At 42.8% G+C, this 26,929-nt stretch overlaps 1 protein-coding gene across 1 annotated transcript in view; it reads left to right on the top strand.

Moving 5' to 3' along the window:
- EIF2A (eukaryotic translation initiation factor 2A) overlaps positions 1–23,327 on the top strand; it is an 83,008-nt gene extending 59,681 nt beyond the window's left edge. The window contains exons 11-14 of the mRNA XM_030216387.1: positions 11,871–11,987; positions 17,198–17,326; positions 20,097–20,162; positions 22,754–23,327. Coding sequence (XP_030072247.1) covers positions 11,871–11,987; positions 17,198–17,326; positions 20,097–20,162; positions 22,754–22,819 — 378 coding nt within the window. The 3' untranslated portion in view covers positions 22,820–23,327. The remainder of the gene's footprint in view (positions 1–11,870; positions 11,988–17,197; positions 17,327–20,096; positions 20,163–22,753) is intronic.
- Positions 23,328–26,929: the final 3,602 nt, after the last annotated feature.

The raw sequence follows: 26,929 nt of genomic DNA on the forward strand, positions 1-26,929 counted from the left end.
TTCTCTCTAACTGTAAATATTTTCAGTTATTCCAGAAATGATATGTAATCAGGTGTTTAATTCTAAGGCTGCATTTCACTTAACATTTTTAATTGCACAATTAAAGGTATTGTATTTTATTTATTTATTTCCCACTGCAGCTCTTTGTGACTCTGGGCAAGTCACTTAACCCTCCACTGCCTGAGGTACAAAATAAGTACCTGTATATAATATGTAAACTGCTTTGATTGTAACCACAAAAAGGCAGTATATTAAATCCTATCTCCCCTTCCCTTTCCTTAAAGGACTAATAATCTGCCGCCCTACCACCCCCAGATCCAGCATCTCTCCCTCTTCCTTCCTTCCCTTCCTCTCATCTTCCCCCAGGTCCATTATCTATCTTTCTCTTTTTTGGGGCCCAGTATTTCTTTCTTCCTTCCTCCCTCCTTCTCTCCCATTGTCCTGCACCTCTCCCTCCCCCCCCCCCCCTCATGGGGGGCCATGAGCAGTGACACAAACTTGGTGGTGAAAAGTACCAAGTCCTTGTGCCTGCTGGAGCTCACTGCCACGGTCATAGCTTCCATCAGTGGCCCCTCCAGTTCTGCCCATTGATCTGCAGCTCCCCTTCCCCCACCCAGGAACAGCATCTGCCCCCCCCCCCTTTTCAATCCCCCCACCACCACCGGTCTACAATAAAGGTGGTCTTCTGTTGTCCCCAGAAGTGGCAGAGTTGCACATATGTTGCCTCTGGCCTGCTCCAAAACGTTTCTTCTGACCTGTCCCACCTCCGTTGACATCACTTCCTTTTTCTGCCTAGGCGGGACAGGTCAGAGGGAAAGCTTCAGACCAGGCTGCATGCAGCATATATGCAACGCTGACGCTGGTGAAGATCAATAGAAGACCCACCTTTAAGGTAGACTAGAGCAGTGGCATAGTCAGACATCCGATTTTGGGTGGCCTGAGCCCAAAATGGGTAGGCACAACATTTTCAACTCAATATAAATACTTTAGCTAATTAGAATCCCCAAGCTCCGTCAGCTGAAGACTTTCTATGAAGGCAGACAAAACTCCCTTTTACCAAATTTGCCAGGCAGAAGCAACATCCCTGAGCTACTGATTCCGGCACCCCACGCATGCTTAGTTGTCAGTGACTCAAGGATGCTGCCACTGACTGCAGAGCTCGGTAGAAGGGAGTTCTGTTCACCTTTGGAGAAGGTCCTCAGCTGACAATGCATGGAGATCCCTACCAGCTACAGCAAGGGTCAGGGCTGGTATTAGACATAGTAGGGCCCCTCCTGCTCCTCTCCCCTCTCCTCCCTGCCCTCCCTCCAGTCTCCCCATCTGCCATTACTATCACACTGACAGATTCTTGAAAAATACTACTACTACTGCAAATCATTTCTATAGTGCTATCAGTCGTACGCAGTGCTTCACAATCTAAATCAGGACAGACAGACAGGACAAATAAGGGATAAGGGTAGGACAGATAGATAGGACACATACAGAATAAGGGCTCACAAAAATTTAACTGGGCAGCATGTACTGCAACACTGGAGAAATAAAAACAAATGCATTTCCTTTTCTACTGAGCACAATACAAAGACATCTGCTGTGCATATTTCCCAAAATTAACATATTTGAGAGAGCCTACAACTTTACTGGTCAGTCCCTCTCAGGATTCACTGATCTTTGTGAGTCTTTCTGTCTAGTGTATTAGTTGTCTGTTCCTTGACGTCATTACTAATATCATATGTTATGTTCTAACAACTGTACTCTATTTGTATTTTTCTATTATTAAATGGTGTTCCTTAGATATGATTTTGCCTGTTTTGATTTTATATTGTGAACCGCTTGGTTATTAGCTTAAAGAAGAGCGGAATAGCAAAGATGATGATGATAATTTATGAACTATATTCCATTTACTACATTCAAAATAAAATGCCTTTTTCTACCTTTGTTGTCTGTACAATTAATTTTCCATCATGTTGGTTCCAGTTTCTCTTTTCTGCTTTCCTGTCTGTCTTCTGCTAATTCTTCTTCAAAGCGGCTATTGTCTATTTGTCATTTCTCCTCTCACCTGTGCTCACTATGCCTGTCTCTGACATATTTATCTTTCCTTTTTAGCTTGCTCTTCTCTTTTTTTCTGTACTGCCTCTCTGTTCACTCAAGGTTTCAACCTCTTTCTCATCCTTCTCCTTTTTACTTTTCAGCTACCTATCAAATTCCTTCTCCTTCTTTCACGCACTTGCTGTCCCATTCTCCATCTCACTTCTTATCCAACCTTTCATTCCCTTTCATCTTTAATTTACTCCTCATTATCATATTTCTACCCCCTGTAATTGCTATCCTCTTCTCATTAATTTCCTTGCCACCTCCCCCCCAGCCTCTCTCACATGCTTCCACCATTCTTAGCGTCTCCCTCCTTTCACCCTTCTAGCACTACACCTGCTCCATCTTTCTCCCCTCCCCACTCTTGTAGCCTGACATCTCCCTGGCCTTTTCTCGTCCCTTCTCTGTTCCCTTCTGCCCCCCTTCCCTGTGGTCTAGCATTTCTCCCTCGCTGTCTTCCCTCCTTCCCATTGTCCAGTATCTCTCCTTTCACTCCTTTCTGCCCCTGGATCCAACATCTTCTCTCTCTCCCTTGTCCCTCATATGCATCTGTCCTTCCATCTCCTCCACTCCCATGTCTAATGTCTTTTCCCTCCTCCCTCTCTCCCATTTTCCACTATCTCTCTCTCTCTCTCTCTCTCTCTCTCTCTCCCTTCTTTGCATCCCGGGTTTAACATCTCTTTCTCCCCCCCCCCCTCCCCTGTGCAGCATCTCTCCATCCCCATATCCAGCATTTTTCCCTCTCCTCCCCCACCACAAGCAGCATCTCTTAACTTCCCTCCCCTTGCTCCCTCCTTCTTAGTCCAAAACCTCACCCCTCCTGCCACCTCATCTACCTTCACAAGTGTCTTTCTCAAGGGATTGCCGGACTGGAAAGCCTCCCCTCTACTGTGTTCTACCCAGGCAAAAACAGGAAGTTGCATCAGAGGGGGTGGGATGCGGCACTGGGGAAGTTTTCAGGTCAGCTGCAGGCAGCTCAAGCAACCCTTTGAGGGAGAGGCTTGTTAAGGGAAGAAGGGGGGGGAGATGTGGACTGCAGAGCCCAGCTTGCTCCCCCATTCTAGTACTGTCAAGGGTGTACAGCTGCTGGGTAGGCCTGAGCCCAGAGTGGGTGGGCCTAGGCCCACTTGTGCCTACACCCCTGGATCTAATGGGGGAGGATGTTGGATTGCGCTGAGGACAGGGGTTGGGAGCAGAAGAGATGTTTGGAGGAGACAGGAGACGTTGCAATGTGATGAATTATTGTAAATCAAGATTAATGATTATTGCATTAATCTCAGAGTTAACTGCGATTAATTGCAGCCCTGATTAATTCCGTTCACTTTGGCCAAACAAGTGGCTGACTGTGCAAAAGTACTCAGCTATAGCTATGTATTGTTAGTTATATAGTACCAGATATTATTTGAAGCAAATGATAATGTCAATAAAATCTTCTGACTAACTTCCCCAGAAGGGCATGGGCCAGAGCCTTTCTTCTTCTCTGCATCTTCTCTCTAGCTGTCACTGGGACCAGATGGAGTTAGCATTTTATGAGCAAATTAGAGATCTGTTCTTAAAAACTGCCCAGTTATTTGTTTTCTAAAGATTTTTTTCTCCTCTTTGAAAGCTGTCTAGTAATCATATAAACCTACTGCTCAACGGTTCTGAATTCAGGGCTTGTGATGCAGACAGCTCGCCCATAAACAAGGAAACCCCCTTTAGTACATCTGGCCCTTTGGCAGCAAAGCTAAAATGGCATCTTAGAGCTTGTTAAGGTGTTTTTTTTATTCCTGTTGGTCTAAATTTACTTTTAAGATATATTGATATTAAATACAGTTTAAACATAAAATTAAGCACAGTTTAAACATTACCTGATGAGCACAATCAAAACTGCACGTAGTGACCATTGTCTGCTGACTGCAGTCTCATCTCTGTTGTTCACATCGCATTATCTTAATGAGCTGCATGAGGGTTATTTTCCTGATTCATTATAAACTGGTTCCTGTTATGCTATTATGCCCATGCAAGGGCTAGTTGATCTGACCCTTGCAGAGGGATTTCCTGGTTCACCCTGGAATCATGAATGCCTGCTCTCAGGTCAAGAATTTGTAGCCATCCTTTTTCTCCCGTCCCTGTTTGGCGCATGATTCTCTACCTCTTACCCTCTCTGCCGCTGATCAGGAGGAGCAGGGGAAGCGTGGAGCTACTTGACTCTGTCATCTTCTGCTAGTGGGACCCTGCTAACACTTTGAACTGCTTGTGGCAGTACAGTGTCCTATGTGTTGAAACCCTGAGCTGGGTCCTGGGTGGCAGAGGAAGATGTAATCCAGTACATGGCCGCTTTTCTCCACCTACTTCTGGGCCATTGGTGGGAATGATGATATTGGAGGCTAGAGATGGAAAGATGAATGGGATCAGTTGGAGTGGGAGAATGAAAAGGAACTGAGGGATGAGAGGGGAATTGGCAGGCAGTGCTGAGCGAGGCAGCTGGCTGGAGCAAGCATATGAAAGAGGGAATGATGGAGGGATGTATGAGAGAAGGGATCAGAGGTGAGGGAGGGGGAGGTGTGATAGAAGCCCTACAAGGTTTTTTGAGGGGATTAGAACCCCCCCCCCCCCAATCCATTTTAGCGCTGATCCCCTGTTACCCAAAGTACAGAAAGAATAGTATTGAGGACAGTTCCTGGGTTCTGATGCTGGTTTATATTTCAATCATGTTATGTATCTAAGCTGCTTGGCTGCCTACAACACATCATGTCTCTATAGCTGTTGTTTCTCCTGTTTCCCTTAGGATTAAATGAGGTTTTTTTCCTGCACATTCTTTGCGAGAAGTTTTTTGGTTTTGTTTGGGTTTTTTTTTTTTTTTTTGCTTTGAGAAATATGCATCTCTTATAGCTTTGTATTTTGCAGTAGGAAAGGTATTCTTGTTTGTCTTTCTCCAGTGTTGTAATCCCTGTGGAGTCTGGTATATCAAGATTTACAGTTCAATTGTGTATTTCTGTTTCTAATTTGTGGTTTCTACTGCTGCGTTCGGTGAGGGTTCTAAGTTGACCAAGGTAAAGTATTCTGCTAGTGGATAGTAGCTCCCCAAGGCCAGTCTAGTCCCTTTCTCCTCTCCCCACTCCAGCTCCTCTTGTTCTGCTTCTGTTCTTGCTTTCTACCTTTCTCCCTCTTCTCTCCATGCTTGAGATCCCCTCCTGTGCTGATACTTGAGATCCCTCTCCCTTATCCAAAAATAACAGCGGCATAAGCAAGACTGGAAAAGTATTTTTTTTATTATTGCAATTTAAATTTTTACAAGTAGAGAAAACTTGCAGGGGAATACACAGAAATAATAAAGAAGAAACAGAGAAAATTCACAGTAACTTATATGCTATACTCTTCCTTAGACCACAATTTGAAAGTCGGGGGGGGGGGGGTTAAGTAAAATTGAGGCGATTACATTACTTGAAATATCAAAAGGAAAATGGCCTGACCCGCATATTCCCACTAATTCTTAACCTATATCAATTGTTCCCATCAGTCCACTGGATAGCTTTTTCATGTCCAAAAAAGTTCGTAATTGATTAGGTAAAAAAAAACAAACATATTTCTTTTCCAGGAAATGTATCAAGCATTTACATGGATGTGCTAACAGAAAAGTAGCTCCTAAAGATCTTATTTCTTCTCTGAGAGTCAAAAACTGCTTCTTTCTTTCTTGTGTCACTTTTGCCACGTCTGGATAAATTCATACTTTTTGTCCACAAAATGGTATAGATGACTTTTTAAAGTATAGTCTTTTCACTGAGTTCAAATCTTGTTCAAATACAAGAGGAACAATTAATGTCCCACGAATAAGAACTTCAGTAATTGAATCTTCTAGAAAAGCTGTTAAAATCATGAACTCCTAGTTCCTCTCTTTGTGTTTGAGGTAAATTCCCAAGATTTACAGGTTCTCCTCCTTTTTGAATGGAAGGTGGTAAGTAATAAATCTTATTGCAAGGGGGAATAGCTGACGAAGGAATCTTCAGAATTTCAAGTAAATACTTTTTAAAGAGATCATAAGGTGTTATACCTGTCGATCTAGGGAAGTTCAATATTCTTAATGTTAGTCTCCTATTATAGTTCTCCATTTGTTTTATTTTTTGATATGTTGCTAACTTATCTTTTACCAAAGTATTCATTGTGAGTTTTATATTATTAACTTCTGTTTGTGTCTGTAAAACCTGATTTGTCGTTTCAGTTTTTGATTTCTCCAGAGTCGCTATACTCGCATTAGCCCTCTCCTTAAGTCACTTCACTGGCTCCCTATCCGTTTCCGCATTCAATTCAAACTTTTCTTATTGACCTATAAGTGCATTCACTCTGCCACTTCCCAGTACCTCTCCACTCTTGTCTCTCCCTATGCCCCCCCCCCCCCCCCCCCCCCGGGTACTCCGTTCTGTTGATAAATCTCTCTTATCTGTCCCCTTCTCCTCTATTGCTAATTCCAGACTCCATTTCTTTTATCTTGCTGCACCTTACGCCTGGAATAAACTTCCCAAGCCTGTACGTCTAGCCCCCCCTTTGGCTGTTTTCAAGTCCAAACTTAAAGCCCACCTCTTTACCACTGCTTTTGACTCCTAACCACTGCTCACTTGCCCTGTCCTTTTATTCTCACCTCTTTCCTATACCCTTAATTGTTCTGTCTGTCTGTCTGCCTGTCTTATCTAGATTGTAAGCTCTTTGAGCAGGGACTGTCTTTCTTCTATGTTTGTGCAGCGCTGCGTACGCCTTGTAACGCTATAGAAATGCTGAATAGTAGTAGTAGTAGATTCAGTAAGAGTATCCATTTTACTCACAATTAACGTTGTTTCTTGGGTCGATTTTGTAACTGCTGCTGTTAATTCCCTAATTGCTTTCCATATGGCTCCCAATGTAGCCTCCACGGGAGTTCCAAACTCCAAGTTAGTGAGTTCTGTGGGTTTAGAGGCTGCACCGCCGATCTGGGCCTCGCTGTTAATGCTCTCCATCTCAGCTGGGGGTTCCATCTTGCCTCTAGACCCCACAGGACATGGAGGAGGATTTAGTTCCAGTGAGGATAAAGTTGTTTCTAGGCCCAGGAGTGCCGGCGCTCCTCTGCCAGCACTCTGCACGGGAGTCATCAAGCCGGTTCTCTGTGGTCCGCTCATCACATAGCAGTCTAAAGTTTGCTGGATAGGGGACGAAGTTCTGGCCATCGTCGGTTGGCCTTTTGCCGTTCCCTTCCTCTTCGTGTGCGGCATCGGGAAGAAGACAATGTGGAAAAGTATTTTTATAGTGGGATATGCATTCTACATTATTAAATATGTAAATATGTCACACAATTTTCTAACTGTCTTACAAAACTGAGGACTGTACTCTGATCCTATAGGTGACTTGAAGTAGTTGTATTTTTTTGTCTAAATGTGGATATCTGACTTATACACTTGGTAATTGTACAGCAGTAATTATTGATGTGCTTACCACATTATGGGGTGCTTTTACTAAGGTGCGCCGAAAAGTGGCCTGTGCTGGTGTAGATGCGTGTATTGGACGCTCGCAGGTTCATTTTTCAGTGCACCTGCAAAAAAAAGGCCTTTTTGGGGGGGAGGAGCGAAAATGGCTGTGCAGGAAAATGAAAATTGTCGCACGTCCATTTCGAGCCTGAGGCCTTACCGCCACCCATTGACTTGGCGGTAAGGTCTCACGCGTTAACCGGGCGGTAATTGTCAGCACGCAGACAATGCTGATTACCGCCCGGTTAGCACTACGCACCGAAAAATTTCCAGCGCACCTACTGGACACACGTACAAAATGAAATTACCGCCTGGACCATGCGGTAGCTCCAAATTGGTGTGTGTTGGGCACACGTAGGCACCTATACGGCTTAGTAAAAGGGCCCCTATATGAGTAGAAGCTAAAGGTTCTAAGTTATTACCAGGACTTTTTGTCATGGGTTGCAAAATGGAATGAAAACCGCCTAGATGGCACTGCCATAGAGCAGGGTAAAAAGTATGGAATAAACTTGGAAACTTGAAATATGTTTGCCTGCATGAGCAGCTCCTCCATAATGGAGTTTGTCATGTTTTGTGCCTAAAACAGAAACTATTGTGGCAACAGAGCTCCAAGAGAGAGCCTGAAACATGAGAGATTTTAAAGAACTAAACTCTGCCAGCTTCAATGAAAATAAACAGTAGTGTTTGGTTTGGAGGTTAGCTCATAGTCCAAGAAGCATCCAACACCTGCCATTTGAGCTTTTTAAGGGAGAACAGACTGGAACACTCGCTTCACATTTCATCAGCAGTCGTGTATCTGTACAGCGCTGTCAAGCCCTTTGCGAGTTACAGAAATGTTTAGTAGTTCCTTGCACAATTCTGATTAGAACCTGAGGATAAATTGAATATTCACACTTCAGTTGCACTGGACCAGGTTTAGTTCAGCTATTGTGTATCCAGTGTGTGGAATATTAACAGTTAATGATTAAGAGGTAAGTACGTTCCTACTGTTAAATCATTTAAACATTTAATATATACCATCCCCTCGGGTTGGCTCATAGCTGACTTCCGGCTTCCCCTATCCTGGCATGTTGTGTGGCTTCCCACTTAAGGCAGACTAGGCCGCTGTCAGTCAGTTTGTAGAATGAAGGGGCACACCAGAGAAGGAACAGGGAGCATATGCGCATACCAGGCAGGGTGGGGAGTGCATGGGCGTGTCAGGAGAGCCCTTCCCCCTACAATTGTAGGTGGTTCTTCTTGTATTCCTAAAACTGCTAACCATTTAAACAACTAAAATGGAAAAGCTCACTTTATTTTTTAATTTATGTATTTATTATGTGTTTATTGGGATTCATTAACCGCCTTTATGAAGAGATTTACCCAAAGCACTGTACAGCCTTGGGTAAGTTTAGCATCAAACTTACAATTTTGTTTACAGCATAACAGTAGTAAAATAACCAAGTATAGACATAAATACAATAAACGAGGTAAACTTGAACACAGTAAACTGAAACCTAATAATAGAACTACCATGAAACAGTATCTGAAATGCTGCTGTGTGCAGTTGGATGACTGGTCAAAATTAAGCCTGGTTAATAAGTTCATAAGTTGGTTTCCCAGCCTTAAGAACTGATTCAGTTCCTCAATCTCCCAGGATAGAGGGAAGAAGTACAGCTTAATGGATTATAGCAGGAATTGCTTTATGCGATTTCTTTTTTATTTTTCTGAATTCTCTTTTATTGCCATTCAACATACAAATGTATAGCAGAAGTATTAATATACATATCTGTTATTTTTTCATAATACCATATAACCTTTCTCCCAAATGAAAACCACTACTACTACTACTACTACTACTTAACATTTCTAGAGCGCTACTAGGGTTACGCAGCGCTGTACAATTTAACAAAGAGAGACAGTCCCTGCTCAAAGAGCTTACAATCTAATAGACAAGTGAACGGTCGGTCCGATAGGGGCAGTCAAATTGGGGCATTCTGGATTCACTGAACGGTAAGGGTTAGGTGCCGAACGCAGCATTGAAGAGGTGGGCTTTAAGCAAAGACTTGAAGACGGGCAGGGAGGGGGCTTGGCGTAAGGGTTCAGGAAGGTTGTTCCAAGCATAGGGTGAGGCGAGGCAGAAAACCCTCCCCCGTTCCCACCCTAACAGAGATAACAGAACAAGAGGTTCAAATATGGTGATTCAATAAGACCTAACCATTATGCCAATACAGAACTGTCATGCAGAAATATCCTGCCATTTCATATAAGGAGTCCATATTTTAGAAGACTGCACTATGTGTCCACGCTTTTTAGCTGTGAGCTTAGACATAAGACAACAATAGTCCACCTTGTTGAAGACCTGCAGGCTTATTTTCGAAAGAGAAGGGCGCCCATCTTCCAACACAAATCGGGAGATGGGCGTCCTCTCAGGGTCGCCCAAATCGGCATAATCGAAAGCCAATTTTGGGCATCCTCAATTGCTTCCCGTTGCGGGGATGACCAAAGTTCCTGGGGGTGTGTCGGCACCATAGCAAAGGCGTGACTGGGGCATGATTAGGAGATAGGCGTCCTCGGCCGATAATGGAAAAAAGAAGGGCGTCCCTGACGAGCACTTGGCCAACTTTACTTGGTCCATTTTTTCTTGCGACCAAGCCATGAAAAGGTGCCTGAACTGACCAGATGACCACCGGAGGGAATCGGGGATGACCTCCCCTTACTCCCCCAGTGGTCACCAACCCCCTCCCACCCTAAAAAAAAAACTTAAAAAAATTTTTATGCCAGCCTCAAATGTCATACCCAGCTCCATGACAGCAGTATGCAGGTCCCTGGAGCAGTTTTAGTGGGTGCAGTGCACTTCAGCCAGGTGGACCCAGGCCCATCCCCCCCTACCTGTTACACTTGTGGTGGTAAATGTGAGCCCTCCAAAACCCACCCAAAACCCACTGTACCGACATGTAGGTGCCCCCCTTCACCCCTTAGGGCTATGGTAGTGGTGTACAGTTGTGGGGAGTGGGTTTTGGGGGGCTCAGCACCCAAGGTAAGAAGGGAGCTATGCACCTGGGTGCAATTTGTGAAGTCCACTGCAGTGCCCCCTAGGGTGCCCGGTTGGTGTCCTGGCATGTGAGGGGGACCAGTGCACTATGAATTCTGGCTCCTCCCAAGACCAAAGGGCTTGGATTTGGTCGTTTTTGAGATGGGCGTCCTCGGTTTCCATTATGGCTGAAAACCGGGGCAACCATCTCAACATTTAGGTCGACCATCTCTAAGGTCGACCTAAATGTTGAGATTTGGGCGTCCCCGACCGTATTATCAAAACGAAAGATGGACGCCCATCTTGTTTCAATAATACGGGTTTCCCCGCCCCTTCGCCAGGACATCCTTAGAGATGGTCGTCCCCATTCGATTATGGCCCTCCTGGGCAACTGCAGGCATTGTTGGAAGGAAAGGTGTCCCTTTTTGCGGATGACACGAAAATAGCCAATAGAGTGGATACCCTGGAGGGAGTAAAAACGATGAGAAGGGATCTCCGAACGTTAGAAGAATGGTCGAGGGTCTGGCAGTTAAAACTTAATCACCTTCACAAAGACTCCAGTATACCAATTGTATCAAAACTAATTACTTTTATTACATCAATGTGTCTATATTAAACATATGACACGTACAAACAGTTAAACTACTCATTCATCACCATTCATACACCACTCACCCATTATTGCTTATACTATAAAATGCATGTGCTTATTGTAGTTATAAAGCGTCAAATCCTAGACAAAAAACTTTTAACATGCTGCTTATTATCAAATAATGTCTCTTTAAATTGATCTCATTCGGTGCAACGGGAAGTCAAAAAATGTCCAAGCACTTATCTCTCACTGTTAACGCCGTTGCAAATCTTATTGACGATACAGCACTAAATGTGTTCCAGCTGGATGCTGTTGTTTACCCCAACTCCAACTCCACACTCTTAGGTAGCGTAACTCTTAGGCACCTTGCAACTCATGGGTGAGAGGGCACAAAATTCGCCATGCAGGCAGAAATAATTCTCATGTGCAACACGGTTCCCCAATGCTGGACCACATTTCGTTACGCTTCCTCAGGAGGATCCACCCTGCATGGTAATAGATGGGCTGCTTAAACTGGTGGCACAAATGTTTTTGTTGTTGGTTTTATTTGTTTTATTGAAGACTGCATTACAACTAAACAGAGCACAGCAATCAGTTTTATAACAGTAATTGCAATTGTTGCATTTGTTCTTTCCCCTAATTAGGGCTTAGAAATACTAGATAAAAGCTTTAAATTGCTCAGCCTTATTTTTCATGCATTTCATAGCATGAGGAGGAGCCACCTCAGAATATGAAACCACAACCTGGAGGCAATGAGAGACAAGTGTCCAAAACAGCACTGAAAAACCAAAAGAAAAGAGAAGCCAAGAAAGCTGCAAAACAGGTACTGCTCCAATCAGTCTCTGAACTGCAGCCTAGGAAGGGGCATTGTGCCTTTGTTTGGTAGACTGAACCTGTGATCACTTACCAGAAGTGGGTGGGATTATAGAAAGCACATCCAGTTTGACATGACTGCCTTTTTTTCTTACTTAGCCTTGGCCTTGATTACATAGCATTGGAAATTGAGTTACCCATAGGACTGTGGACACGCAGCTCTGTATATGGACAGGACTGGTGTAACCATTAGGCAGACCATCTGGTTGGCTAAGGCAGCAGTATTTTTAGTGGGGCGGGAGGGGGTGTGGAGGTGCAATGCACAGTTACAGTCAAAGCAAAATAATAGGTCCTGACATGTATGTTTACCCCACAGGGAGGGTGGGCGTTTTTTAAATGGCCCATGTACCTGGATGAATAGCCATTCATCCAGGTAAATGACTTTTTGAAAATTGGCCTTATGTGTATATATGAGTTTGTATGTAATTGTATATGTGTGTGTGTGTAACATATATTTAATATATAAAAATGAAGTTAAATATAAAAGTATGATTTTCAATTATGTGTTTTTACAGGATCTTTCTTGAAGGGGTGGTGATGGAGTCATCATGATTGTGGAGTTTATCAAATTTTAGGCGGGAGGGAGTGGAAGGGGAACTAGGACAATTAAAGATGGTTAAGAGAGGAACTGGGGGGGAGTGCAAAGCTGAAGGATTTCCTAGGGTGCCTAATATTCTTCCACAAGCTCTGTTTCTTGCCTGTTTTTAACCTTGTTTCCTATTAAGTTTTCTGTTGGGCAGTTTTAGATAAGAAGAATACAGGAAGGGATTGATTTCTGACCTGCTGTTTTTAGAACCTCCACTTTATTTAATAAGTGATTAGAATTCATTTGTAATGATCTGTTTTTCTTCTCCCTGGCAGTTTTCTCCTGTTTTTGTGAGCTTCCAACTTAGTCAGAACTGGGTCTGTAGCACTGTGACCTTCATTCACAGCTGTCCGTGGTATTTTCGTATCTTTAACCCCTCTTCCTCCTAGCCCAAACCAAATTGAAATCCCACAACCACTAACTTATTTATTTCATCTAATTTGTAGACCACATATCCGGCAAGGCTGGCTTAATGTGAACAAAATAAACATACCAGTAAAACAGACAAATAGTACAATAAAACAGTACGGAGAACCAAACTCCTGCCTCTCAATTCAAAAAGCAGCAGCAGCATATGATCCTACTACCTGTCCTATGACCCAAAAGATAGCCAGAATAGTGAGGCGTTACACCAAAGCGGTCAAGGAACACAATCACCTTCTACATAGAAAGAGCCTTTAAGTCACAATAAGGTACATAGGTAGATTGCAAAGGGATCAGACTTGACACAGTTGTGTTTCGGCAATTGTGCATGCGTCAGGAGTCAAAGATCTACAATACAGATAATCATAACAATGACCCAAAAGCACATTTAAATAAATGTGTTTTCAGGTGCTTACAAAAAGATGGCGCTTATGCACCATTGTACAAAAAGCAAATTTGAAGTAGCGTGAAGTATCTTTGTGTAATACCTTAAACATCAAACAGCAGATTTTAAACTGTATCCAGTGAGTGATATTTATTTTAAAAATGTATAACCTGCACCATCTAGTGTTCTGGATGGTTTACAGGAATAACATTCATAATAAAATCTACATAAAACAAACACTCCACTTAAGACATTCAGAATAATGCTATCATAATTATTTAAATGAATAATCCTTACAGATCATTACAGAACAAAATCATACAGCATCAAAAGCTAGACGGGTATCTAGCTTAGCCAGTGCAACAATTTTTTCCCCCCAGGATTCACTTCAGAGTATAGTACTCAGGTACTCTGAATTTGTACCTATAAAATTACCCCAGGGAAAACAGGCACTTGCGTTTATACCCACTCAAAGGCCAGTGACTAGTTTGTAAAATATACGCATAAGTGCCAGTACCATTTTGCTCTGCCTGTACTTCTTTCCCCTACTTGAGCATGTAAAGTGCTGTTCTACATGCCTGTGGTAATCTGAAAAATATTCATATGAATCTCCTTTAAGAGGATATAAAAATTAGTGCTTATTTTAATGAAAATTGAAGTTTTAAATCTTCAGTGTTTATGATGTGGCCTAGTGGTTAGGGTGATGGACTCTGGTCCTGAGGAACTGAGTTCGATTCCCACTTCAGGCACAGCTCCTTGTGACTCTGGGCAAGTCACTTAACCCTCCATTGCCCCAGGTACAAATAAGTACCTGTATATGTAAGCCACATTGAGCCTGCCATGAGTGGGAAAGCGCGGGGTACAAATGTAAATAAAATAAATATCATTAAAAAAAACAAAATATTTAAATGCTTTTATTTTTCAATTTGAAAAAGCTCACATAATCATTCCAAACAAGCAAAACAAGTATACAATGGATATAGCAAAGCTGAGTAGATAAGACTATAGAGCAGGTAACTCACTCTTCTGTCTCCAAAGCGTCCACTGGCTCCTAGTTATTGTGCATAATATGGGACCTTACTCCCTCCTTTCTTGTCAGTCTTTGCAAAAACATTGTAGGACTGCGGGTACCACATAGCTCAAAACATCCTGAGAGCTGTGAGTTATCAGTGAAACAATTCCATCCCTTCATCCCTTGACAATTCTTCCATCCCTACCGACCCATTACTGGACTGCAATCCTGAGTTTCAAAAAAGTGTTCTGCAACATCTCAAATTGACCTTCATTCTCTTGTGGTGAAGCCTTGTGCAAATATTCTTCAAAATGTTACATGACTTTATTTTATTGTGCATGTCTTTTATTGATTGCTCAAGGCAAATTGTGGTCAAATTTAATTAATGACTGAGAAGCCCCAAATATTATAGATATTGTGCTCTGTTTGATTATTATGTTTTTTGTATACCACCTTTCAACAAGCAGTCAAAGCAGTTTACAATCCAAATAAGAAATAGAAAGGAACTACAACGATATAAATGACAGTAGAAAGGAAAAATAGGAGAGAAGAGAGAAAGGAAAAAAACAAAACACATCAAATTAAAAACTTCAACCACTAGGGAAGTTGCCACTGCCAGACTGATCCCATGAGGCCAAAAGCAGAATTAGCTGGCAAGTGCCTGTGAGAACAGATGGGCTTTCAGAAGGCTCCTAAAACGTATTGGTTGGGAAAGAGAGTTCCAGAGAAAAGGTGCTACTGAAAAGAAGGCAGAGTGGCGAGTTGATTCCAGTCTGGTCATGAATAAAGGCGGGGTAGTGAGTTATAAGAACATAAGAGTAGCCATACTGGGTCAGACCAGTCCATCTAGCCCGGTATCCTGTTTTCCAAACAGTGGCCAGGCCAGGTCACAAGTACCTGGCAGAAACCAAAATCATGGCAACGTTCCATACTACAAATCCCAGGGCAAGCAGTTGCTTTCCATATCTGTCTTAATAGTAGGCTATGGACTTTTCCTCCAGGAATTTGTCCAAACCTTTTCTAAACCCAGCTACACTAACTGCTGTTACCACGTCCTCTGGCAAAGAGTTCCAGAGCTTAACTATTCATTGAGTGAAAAAATATTTCCTCCTATTTGTTTTAAAAGTATTTCCATGTAACTTCCTTGAGTGTCCCCTAGTCTTTGTACTTTGGGATTGAGTAAAAAATTGATTTACTTCTACTTGTTCTACACCACTTATGATTTTGTAACCCTCAATCATATCTCCCCTCATCCATCTCTTTTCCAAGCTGAAGAGCCCTAACCTCTTTAGCCTTTCCTCATATGAGAGGAGTTCCAGCCCCTTTATCATTTTGGTTGCTCTTCTTTGAACCTTTTCTAGTTTCGCTATATCTTTTTTGAGATAAATAATTCCTAGCATCCTGTTACTGAGTAGAAGATCCAGATCTTTTTCTTGAGTGCTGACCCCCCAAGGTGGACCCTAGCATCAGGTAACTATGATTCAGATTATTCTTTCCAATGTGCATCACTTTGCATTTTTCCACATTAAATGTCATCTGCTATTTGGATGCCCAGTCTTCCAATTTCCTAAGGTCTTCCTGCAGTATTTCATAGTCTGCACATGTTTTAACAACCTTGAATAATTTTGTATCATCCTCAAATTTAATCACCTCACTTGTCCTTCCGATTTCCATATCATTTATAAATATGTTAAATAGCACCGGTCCCAGTACAGATCCCTGTGGCACTTCACTGTTCACCCTCCTCCATTGAGAAAAATGACCATTTAACCCTTCCCTCTGTTTTCTGTGCAGTAACCAATTCCTAATCCACACCAGAACCTTGCCTCCTATCATGGGACTCTTTAATTTTCTCAGGAGTCTCTCATGAGGAACTTTGTCAAAAGCTTTCTGAAAATCTAGATACACTACATGAACCGACTCACCTTTATCCACATGTTTATTCTCGCCTTTAAAGAAATGAAGCAAATTGATGGGAAGCGGAAGAGTAAAGGGCCAGCATGTCTGTAGGAATTAATGAAGGAAGCCAGATAAAGGAGGGGGGGTACCGTTATGTAATAATAGACAGGGCTTAATTTATAGATAAAATGGAAGTGGAACTGATAAGATGGGAGCAGGAGCAACAACAGCGGAGGGGCTGTATTAGGGAGCGGAGTGATTGTTCTCTGTTCTGCTCCCTCTCTAACCTCACCTTCTTCCTTCCTCTTCCCTGCAGGCTGCCTGAAAGGGAGAGGCTGGAGCAGAACATCCCTTATGCTCAGGAATCTGTAAAGAGGTGGCAGAAATGTTTCAGGCCATTCCCCAGAAATGATGCCCTACTAACAGAGAATTGACAGTCGATAGCTTTTCAACAGCATGAAATATTTCATTCTTTTTCATGGAAAGGCATAGGCTCCTCATCCTTATGCTGACTAACTGTACTCAGATATTCTTACTAAAGTAAACTTAGAATGCTTCCATTGGTACTGTAGTTGGACTGTCGTCATGGTACTAGAACTTAAAATTTCAGAAATAATTTTGTTCAGTTTGTTTTGATTTCTTTTGTAATGAATTTGTTTATTGTACAAGTGGTGTTCATTGAGAAATCTCTCTCTCTCTTGGGTTTGGGGAGCTGCTTTCCTAGGGTCCTGACTCAGAGCAGCTTTTTTGCGTGACTGAACCATTCCAAAATTCCTTGTAAGGCAGTGTTCCAATAACGAGGGAGGTGCCCCCTACTACTATATAAACCTATGAGAACTACTTTTACTGATACAGGAAGCGAAAGCAGAAGAGACTCCGGAATTGGCACCAGAGCTGGTATCACCAGGTGTATCGCATGTCTTCACAGCGACCCCAACTTCAGGTGACCCAGAGATAGACAAAAAGATAAAGAATCTGAAAAAGGTGAGAGGTACAGAAAAGAGGGCATTTTATTTGGATATAACCTACTTTGTTGAAAGGAGAGGCAGCATTTGAAGGCTATGAGGAAATGTCCCCTGCAACCTGGAGTTTGCTCCTTGCTGCTCCATCACAGTCCATGCAGTAAAATTCAAGACTATAATGACTGAGACAAAATGTTACTACAGTAATGGAGCTGTTGTAGTGAAAATGCAGTTCTAGTTACAGTGACTAGGAACTGATTAAACGGCTGGCGAGCTGTCTGTCTCCTCCTGGCCAGTGGCCACTGCATACCAGATGGGTGTAACTGTAACTTCAAGAGTACATAAGTATTGCTACACTGGGACAGACCAAAGGTCCATCAAGCCCAGCCTCCTGTTTCCAACAGTGGCCAATCTAGGTCACAAATACCTGGCAAGATCCCCAAAAAGTTCAATACATTTTATGTTGCTTATCCCAGAAATAAGCAGTGGATTTTCCTCATCAATTTAATAATGGTCTATGGGCTTTTCCTTTAGGAAGCCACCCAGACCTTTTTTAAACCCCGCTAAGCTAACCGCCTTTACCACATTCTCTGGCAACGAATTCCAGAGTTTAATTACACCCCCAGATTCTATAAAGGTCACCCAAATTTGGGTGCAGATCCCAGATGCGTGTGGAAACTAATTAGGTGCCAACAATCAATTACTGGAGTTAATTGGCATTAATTAGTGACTTACGCATGCATCGGTTGTATGTCCTATTCTATAACATGGACACATAAATTTCATAGCGTGCAACTCAAAAGGAGGTGTGGCCAAGGGAGGGACATGGGTGGGTCAGAAGCATTCCCACAAATTAAGTGCCATGTTATAGAGTACTTGGATTTCTGCACCCAACTGCTATCAGTTTGGCACGAGGATTTAACACCAGGTTTCAGTAGGCCTAAGTCTTCACACCCAAAGTTGGACGTGGGAATTTGCACTAAGCAGTATTCTATAAAGTTCACTTAGCACTAAGCGACCTTTATAGAATTGGCACTAAGCGCGGACCTTAACAATGCCTAACCTTGGGTGTCATTTACTGAATTCAGCCCACAGTGCCAGGTGCACTTAAGGAGTGGGGTAGGAAAAGCCATTCATAACTGGGGAAACAGCATTGCTTGATTGTGTTCCAATCAATATGTACGTCCAGGCAGAGAGCTGGAAAATGGTGGGACTGACTAAAAGATCCCTCTTGTCTTGTGAACCTAGTTTTGCAGTGATAACAACATGGAACATTGAAATTCACCCACAGAAGGGCCCATCAGGGTGAATGTCATTAATAGTATAAGAGATTTGGGGGGGGAGGGGGAGATACCTGAATTTCTTCTATGTGATTCACTAAAATACCTTGAATAGACTCAGTTTGCTTTGGTCTGGGGTCTTACTGGGGCAGTCTACATGATCTTGATACAAACTGCCATTGTAAATCATTTTCAGTAAACCTAAGCTGCTAGATTATTCCAAATTCAAGTACAATATGAACTAACTAGTAAAAAAGGCCCGTTTCAGTATGAAATGAAACGGGCGCTAGCAAGGTTATCCCTCTCTCCCTACCTCGCTCGCTCTCTTCCTCTGTCCCCTCCAAGTCCCACGGCCCCCTTTCTTCCCTTCTGATTTCCAGGCCCTCCCTCCCTCTCTTTCTCTCTCCCTCCCTCTCTCTCCTTCCCTCTGTCCCTCCCCCGAGTTCCAGTCCCCCCTCCTCTCTGTCTCACAGACACGTCCTTGTGATGCCTCAACCCGCGGCCCTCCCCGACACTGGCCCCGCCCATCCCCCTACGTGCACGTCGCCCCCCTCCAAAATCACCAACCCCCCTCTGCTACCCTTCCCTCCTCCCCCTCTTACCGGGGTCCCGGCGGCAGCAGTGAAGAGCCTCATGAGTCTGCTGCCTTCCCTTCTCTTCGCTCTCAGCTCTGACTCTGGTCCCGCCCTCATTTCCTGTTTCCGCAAGTGCGGGACCAGAGTCAGAGCTGAGAGCGAAGAGAAGGGAAGGCAGCAGACTCGCCAGGCTCTTCACTGCTGCCGCTGGGACCCCGGTAAGGGGGGAGAGTGGAGGGTAGCAGAGGGGGGTTGGCGATTTTTTTGGGGGGGGGGGGCGACGTGCACATAGGGACGTCTCTGCCCGCTCCTGCTGTTCTTCAACACGCGTCTCTCACTGGGATCGTAACCCCCTGCTGACGTCAGGCAAGCAGGGTTCTACTGCTGGCCAGTAACGTCAGCAGGTGGTTACGATCCCAGGTAGACACTTTAGAACGTTCACATAGCAAATTATTATATTAGATTAAGAAGCAGGTGCATCTGAATTTTTAGGGACTGGGTTTAAGGAGTGAATAATGACATGCAGAAAGCAGGAGGAAAACTCTGTAGGCAAAACTGTGTGTAAAAAAAAAAAACACTGCTGGACTTTTGCCCCCATGGTTACATTTGTGATTGAGCCAAAAGTATAGCAGCACTTTTTTATGCAAGTTTTGTTTGTACCTTTTTTTCTGTGGAATTTTTCTCTTCCAGGAGCTGCAGGAAATGAAATCATTGGGCAAAAGATGTATTGTTTCAAAACTGTGCAAACAACGTGACCTGTAGACTATATATTTCCCCTCCTACCTCTGTTTCTTTTCTTTTTGCTGGATCCTTAAATCTGGCCCTTTTTTCCTTCCCCAAACTCGGCTACTCGTCATTTTCAGCAGAGATTGAAAATAGCTGCCATAATATATAGGCCTTTTCTTTTTATTCTCACTTTTTTTCCCCTAAATTATAGAAACTAAAAGCAATTGAACAGCTAAAGGAGCAGCAAGCATCTGGCAAACTACTGGAGAAAAACCAGGTAAGAGCTGTGTGTCACTTTCAATGTCCTTGCTTGAAGAAGTTAGTAAGTGGTTATATCACAGTGCTTTTCCTAAACAGCCTTATTTCAATATGTTCAGATTTAATTTTACTTTTTTAGAGGGATAGAAATATCTCACAAAGAGCAAACTTATTTTCAGGATTAACCTAAGAAATTGTTTTAATTTAGACCATGCTGTTCATGAATGTCACTTCTGGATTTGCCGAGGCTAAGATATATATTTTTAGCTTAATTTCTTGCCCCCCCCCCCCCCCAAGTTTCTTTCTGTTCTTGCCCCCAAATAATAATTGAAACATTCGTCCATCTTCATTCATATTTGTGTCAGATAGTAGAATGCCTCATGACCCTAGCCGTTACTGTTCCTGACATTTAAATGGCAATTCCTTACATCCCTTGCATATATTAATGTACTGAATACTGGCAGGTGCATAAGTGTACATTTACCCTTGCAAGTGCCAGCAGGGCACCTAAGCACTATTTTGTAATGGAAGGGGCGTATACATGGCCAGGTTTCCACTTACACACCTAACTTACAGAATACTGTAAATTACGAGCGTGTCTGCTGCATTTATACTAGGTCTGTGACTGGTGTAATTGTGGGCGTGTAAATGTTAAGTGTGCCAATACCAGGTAATGCTAGTATTCTATAATGGCACCTGGGTGGACTGAGACAGAAAGAAGAAGGGAGTTGCCAGCTCTTCTTTTTTCCCTGCCCATGCAATGCCGCCAGGTAAGCTCTGGGCCAATGACATCACAGGTTGAGGTGTTTGGCGCCCTTTATTTCCGGTGCCCTGGGCCAGATCCTCACCTAGTCCATAGGTTAAGCAGGTCCTGTCTCAGAAGAGCATTCAACGAACTGCAGGCCTTTCTAGCCTCAGCTAACATTAGTGTTCTTGACTCTACAATAAGAAAAAGACTGGGCAAAAATGGGATTCATGGGTGAGTAGCAAGGTCTAATAAACCATAAATCCATAAAGCACTTCTATCCAAGAATAACATCAGTGCCTGTCTCACATTTGCAAAAACACACCGGGATTATCCGCAAGCCTTCTGGGATAGTGTTCTATGGACAGATGAGTAAAAAGTGGAACTGTTTGGACGAGACAGGTCCCATTACGTCTGGCATAAAACAAATACAACAATCCACAGTAAGAACATTGTACCAACAGTCAAACGTGGGGTAGTGTAATGGTGTCGTGATGCTTTGCTGCCTCAGGACCTGGAAGACTTGCCATTATTGAATTCTGCACTGTACCAGAAAGAACTTAAGAAGAATGTACGGGCATCTGTCCATGAGATGAAGCTGAAGAGTAATTAGGTTATGCAACAAATAAATGATCCAAAACACAGAATCAAGTCTACATCTGAATGGGTGAGGAGAAATAAAATTAAAGTTTTAGATTGGTGCAGCCAAAGTCCTGACTTCAACCCAATAGATATGCTATGGCAGGATCTGAAAAGCGGAGTATTCATGAAAACCTATGAATATTTCTGAATTAAAGCAGTTCTGCAAAGAGTGGGTTACAATTCCTCAACAGTGATGTGACTGATATCAAATTGTAAGAAGCATTTGTTTGCGGCTCTAGGTGGTGCCACCAGTTATTGAGGGGAGCATTTACTTTTTCACGTGGGTAATAGATAACTTTTTTCCCTTAAATAAATGAAGTAATAATTTAAAAATTGTATTATGTGTTTACACAGTTACCCTTTGTCTAATATTTTGTTTTTAAATATCGGGAACAAATATCGGGAACCATTCTGTGTGATGTATATGCAATAATAGGGTAAATCAGGAGAGGGATAAATACTGATTCTCATTTCTTGTCCGGTTTTCTTTAAAAAAAAGCCATTTCTAATGTGGTAGACTGAAGAGTTATGTAAGAAAGTATTTCTTCATAGAATAGTCTCTCAGCAGACATGGGGGTCCTTTTACTAAGGTGTGCTAATGGATTTAATGTGCGCTAAATGATAAGATGCCCATCATATTTCTATGGGCATCTTATTCAGCATGCAGTAAGGGCCCCTTTTACTGCTCGCTAAATAGGAAGTACCTCCGGGCTACCACAGCAGCCCAGCGGTACTTCCCACCCCTAGTGTGCCATCATACCCGGCGCTACAAAAATATATTTATTTTTGTAGCATCGGAGTGTACCTGGTGGTAATCGGGCAGTGTCGCTTGCTGCCTGGTTAACTGCCAGGTTAGCACGGGAGCCCCTATCGCCACCTCAATGGGGAAAGAGAGACTTCCCTTTTACCCGCTGCAGTAAAAGGGGGGCCTCGGCATGCGTGAAAAACACGTGCCGACACCAGCACAGGCCCCGTTTTGCTGCAGCTTGGTAAAAGGGGTCCTAAATCTTTTGGCGCATCTTCGTAAAAGGATCCCATGGTGTGGACAAAAATTTGTAATCTTTAAATAGTCATGGATCAAGCACAGAAGATCCTTGGCGATTGGGCTTGGCAATCTTCATCACCATTTCTCTGGGCTTCTTTTTTAAAATTAAGAATCAAGAGATATGTTTGTCTTTTCTGACTTGTTTTGTATATAATAATTTTGTGTATTATATTTCCAGCTTGAAAAAATTGAAAAAGAAGATGTATTGTTAAAGGAACTTGAAGATTTGGAATTGGGTATTTAAGATACTGCTGAAATGTTTGCTCCATGGAAATTTTACACAGAGAGGACTTCAAAGTGGGGGGACCACATCTAGTTCAGAAGTGATTGCCCCAGAACTGCTTACATTTGCTGCATGTGTACAGATTGTAGTTATTTTATTTTTGTGTGCAAAGGGCATTATTCATACTATCCCAGCCTGTGTATGTGCAGCTTTCTTGATTGCCTTACTTACTCTGCTGTACCCTTTTGGGGGGGGGGGGGCATAGCCACTGGTCATGGTAGTAAGAATTGTTCCCTGTTTTAAAAAGAAATTTGCCATAACAGAAACCGTTTTGAAAATTATTACTTGGATTAGTTATGCCTGTGACCATCGAAAATTATACCCGAATGAAAGAATTTTGCTTCCATACCAAAAGAAGCATATGTATTTTTATAGTTGCTAACAATTAAAAAACTTCACTACATGTAAATGTGAGTCAGTGGGTATTAAGGTTATACGAAATAATAAAATCACTCCTTCAACAGTTAAATAGCCTTTTTGTGGGTGTTACTGGGTCAGAATTTAAATCCAAGCAGACTATGAGTTTGCTCTCATCCATAAGTGCATGATATAAATAAAGGATCCTCTTGGAGACCCACTTCCTAAATGCATGCCAGGTATCCCCCACTGGGAAATCAGCGTTGCCTAAAATGGGCAATAAAGGAGAATCTTCTAGAGACAGGCCATGTGGACGGCATAGCCAGTGCCAAACCTTCCTGAGTGATAACAAGACTGCTACGGTAAGAAGACGCCCTCGTTTTTCCCACTGGAGACTACAACCAATAACTAAAATGATATGGTGCTAATAAGTGAGTCTCACCTATTGTGTAAGAGAAAAAAGGAGGAAGTACAGAACCAGTCCGTAAGATGTCGCATACGACAGGCAATTGAAAAAAACCTTTTTGCTGAGTAGGTCAAGCCCCCCTCCCCCTCCCCTTTAGACCGAGGGATGCACAGCTGAGCATAAGGGAGCTATGGGCGCTTTCCATTCCACAGAAAGGTAGATAACATTTTCATCAGGACACGCTCATCTTTATGCTTTAGAAATAGCAGCATTTGTTATACATAGGTCCACCTGGAAACAATAATCATATTGTATAGAGCAATCCTACAGAAAAGAGATATTGCAAAGGGACTGCCATATCTGTATTATTTGCTTAGCGAAGGAACACAGGGGGCTCAACATTGTTATCATATAATTGAAACAATTCATCTGAAATATATACCTCTAGGTATTTTATCTTTCTGGTTGCCCTTTGCTACAGGAAGGGTCCCACCCAGCTATCTTTTATACTGGTTTGTACAGGTACTGCCATAGATTTTTGAAGATTAGCTTTTTCTCTGGCTTTAGTCTTAAATTCATCTATTATACTGAGTAAATAGTAACATAGTAGATGACGGCAGAAAAAGACCTGCACAGTCCATCCAGTCTGCCCAACAAGACAAACTCATATGTGCTACTTTTTGTGTATATCTTACCTTGATTTGTAACTGTCATTTTCAGGGCACAGACCGTATAAGTCTGCCCAGCACTATCCCCGCCTCCCAACCACCAGCCCCGCCTCCCACCACCGGCTCTGGCACAGACCGTACAAGTCTGCCCAGCACTATCCCCGCCTCCCAACCACCAGCCCCGCCTCCCACCACCGGCTCTGGCACAGACCGTACAATTCTGCCCAGCACTATCCCCGCCTCCCACCACCGGCTCTGGCACAGACCGTACAAGTCTGCCCAGCACTATCCCCGCCTCCCAACCACCAGCCCCGCCACCCATTGAATCAATAAGATCATCAGCAAGCGCCAATGCCTTCATCATCATATTAGGGAACACTACTCCTGCAATATCTGGGTCAGCATTAGCCTCTCTTTTTTTTTTTTAATAAGAAATGAGGTTTTGTGATACTTGCGGCATACAAACCTCTTCCAGATGTGTAGGGGCGATAGAACTAGAGGACATGAATTGAGGTTGCAGGGTGGTAGATGTAGGAGTAAAGTCAGGAAAAACGTTTTCACAGATAGAGTAGTGGATGCCTGGAAAACTCTTCCAGGAGAGGTGGTGGAGTCAAAAATAGTGAGGGAATTCAAAAATGTGTGGGATAAACACGGGGGATGCTTAAATAGAAAGAAGATGTTGGGCAAAAGTAGTGGGAACTAAGGTCAATGCTGGCCAGATTTCTATCGTCTGTGACCCACAAATGGCAAAAGACAGATGAAGAATCCACAACTCCAGTATTGTATATCACTTGTTCATCATATTTTGTGAGTGAGGGTGCTGGTTGCAACTCAAGGAGGGGAAGAGATCTTATAAATAGCAAGTTAAATACTGTTAGCAATACTTTGGTTATAACATATAGAGAGGCATTTTTGAAAGAATAAGTCAAAATCGGGATGTCCTGCTCGTAACGTTCAAAAAAAAAAAAAAAAAAAGACCATCTCACAGCAATTTTCAAATAAGATAGACATCCAGATTTCCAGTTCCAAAATATGTGAGAAGGGCATTCTTACACTGGGGACGTTTATCCTGAACAACCATTTTACAAACTGAAACATTTAAATTATAAACAGGGAAAACCAAGGCACAGGGATGTCTATCAGCATTCTTATGAAAATGGCACACAAACATCCTTGTAGAACAGAGGAGTAGCCTAGTGGTTAGTGCGGTAGATTGTAACCCAAAGGACACAGATTCAAATCCCATGGTAACTATTTATTTATTTTTGTAAATTTGATCCCTCTAGGAACAACAAAATGCCTTCTGTACCTGAATGTACACCACTTCAATAGCCTTCAGGCTTGTAGGTGTCTTATATCTTTAGGTACAATAAGTATTTTTCTGTTCCTGGAGGGAGCCCCAGGAAAAGAAAATTGATAGAGTTACACTGGGATTTGAACCAGTGCCCCATGGTTTACAGTCCACTGCACTTACCAGTAGATTATTCCTATGGTCTGCTTGCTGCTTTGTTCAGAATGGTTGACACAGAACCTGGTTTTCCTTTCCAGCTTTCAGAGGAGAAGGTGGGGATTGCAACCACTGGAGGATTAAGGAGGGGTCATGCCTTCATCCTCCAGTAGTCAGCAGCTCTATTGGAGCACCTTTCTGTGACTGAAATAGGTCTAGTAAAAATGGCCTTTTATAAGCCAGGAATGTTTCTTCCCTTTCGAAAATCACTGTTGGATGGCCTACATTTGAGCCCTCCCTAGTCGAGCCCACAACATGCCACCTTGCTATTTGGATGAACTGCAATGTGAACTGTCCAAATTGACTTTCCAAAATCAGGATTTGGTCATTCTTAGCAGATGGATATTTTTAAGGCATTTTGAGGTATCCATCTGCTTTGAAAATGAGCACCATATTCCGCCAACTTCAGAACGATGGAGCTTCTGCAGATACCCAAACCTGCATTATGCATGTAATCACCACCAACCTCAATTTTCGAAATAAAGTAATTTTCCCTTTCACTCAACGAATAAGTCTGAAGATTTAAAGAAATTGTCATGTGAAGGGTATGTCCTAGATACTGATGGAGTTCACTCCAGAAAAGCTGGATCTTCCCACAGCTCCAGGCTAAATGATAGAATTAATTTTCCTGTGCAGCACATTTAAGGCATTCTGCAGTGGGTAAAAGCCCTGCACGAAATAGTTGCATTTGGGAAATATATTGCCTATATATGAATCTAAAGTGTGTTTCTTGCAATGTAGATGTTTTCACTATCTGTGGCGTTTTCTGTAAAGCTACAAGTATCTTCCAGTTCCGCAAAGGGGTACCCAGGTCCCGCTCCCGCTCCCATCAATCTTGTAGCCAGCCATACTCCTCCTCCCCCACTTGACCACTAAGTGCCTTGTGAAGGCCTGCAATAGATAGTCTCTCTCTTCTGCCAAGGAGCTAACCCACCCCCCATCTTTGCCCCCAATGCCGACTGTGATAAACTGCTATAGTAATGTTTCAGCTGACAATACACAAAACAGTCTCCCCAAACCCTGATATTCATGGGGATAATCACATATTCTAAGAAAAGCAATTCCCTGGCCTCCCATCTGACAAATGCAGTATTTTCTCTTCCGGGCACAAAATCAATATTACCACGAAGAGG

This window comes from Microcaecilia unicolor, chromosome 10 (genome assembly GCF_901765095.1).
Source record: "Microcaecilia unicolor chromosome 10, aMicUni1.1, whole genome shotgun sequence".
Classification (NCBI taxonomy): domain Eukaryota; kingdom Metazoa; phylum Chordata; class Amphibia; order Gymnophiona; family Siphonopidae; genus Microcaecilia; species Microcaecilia unicolor.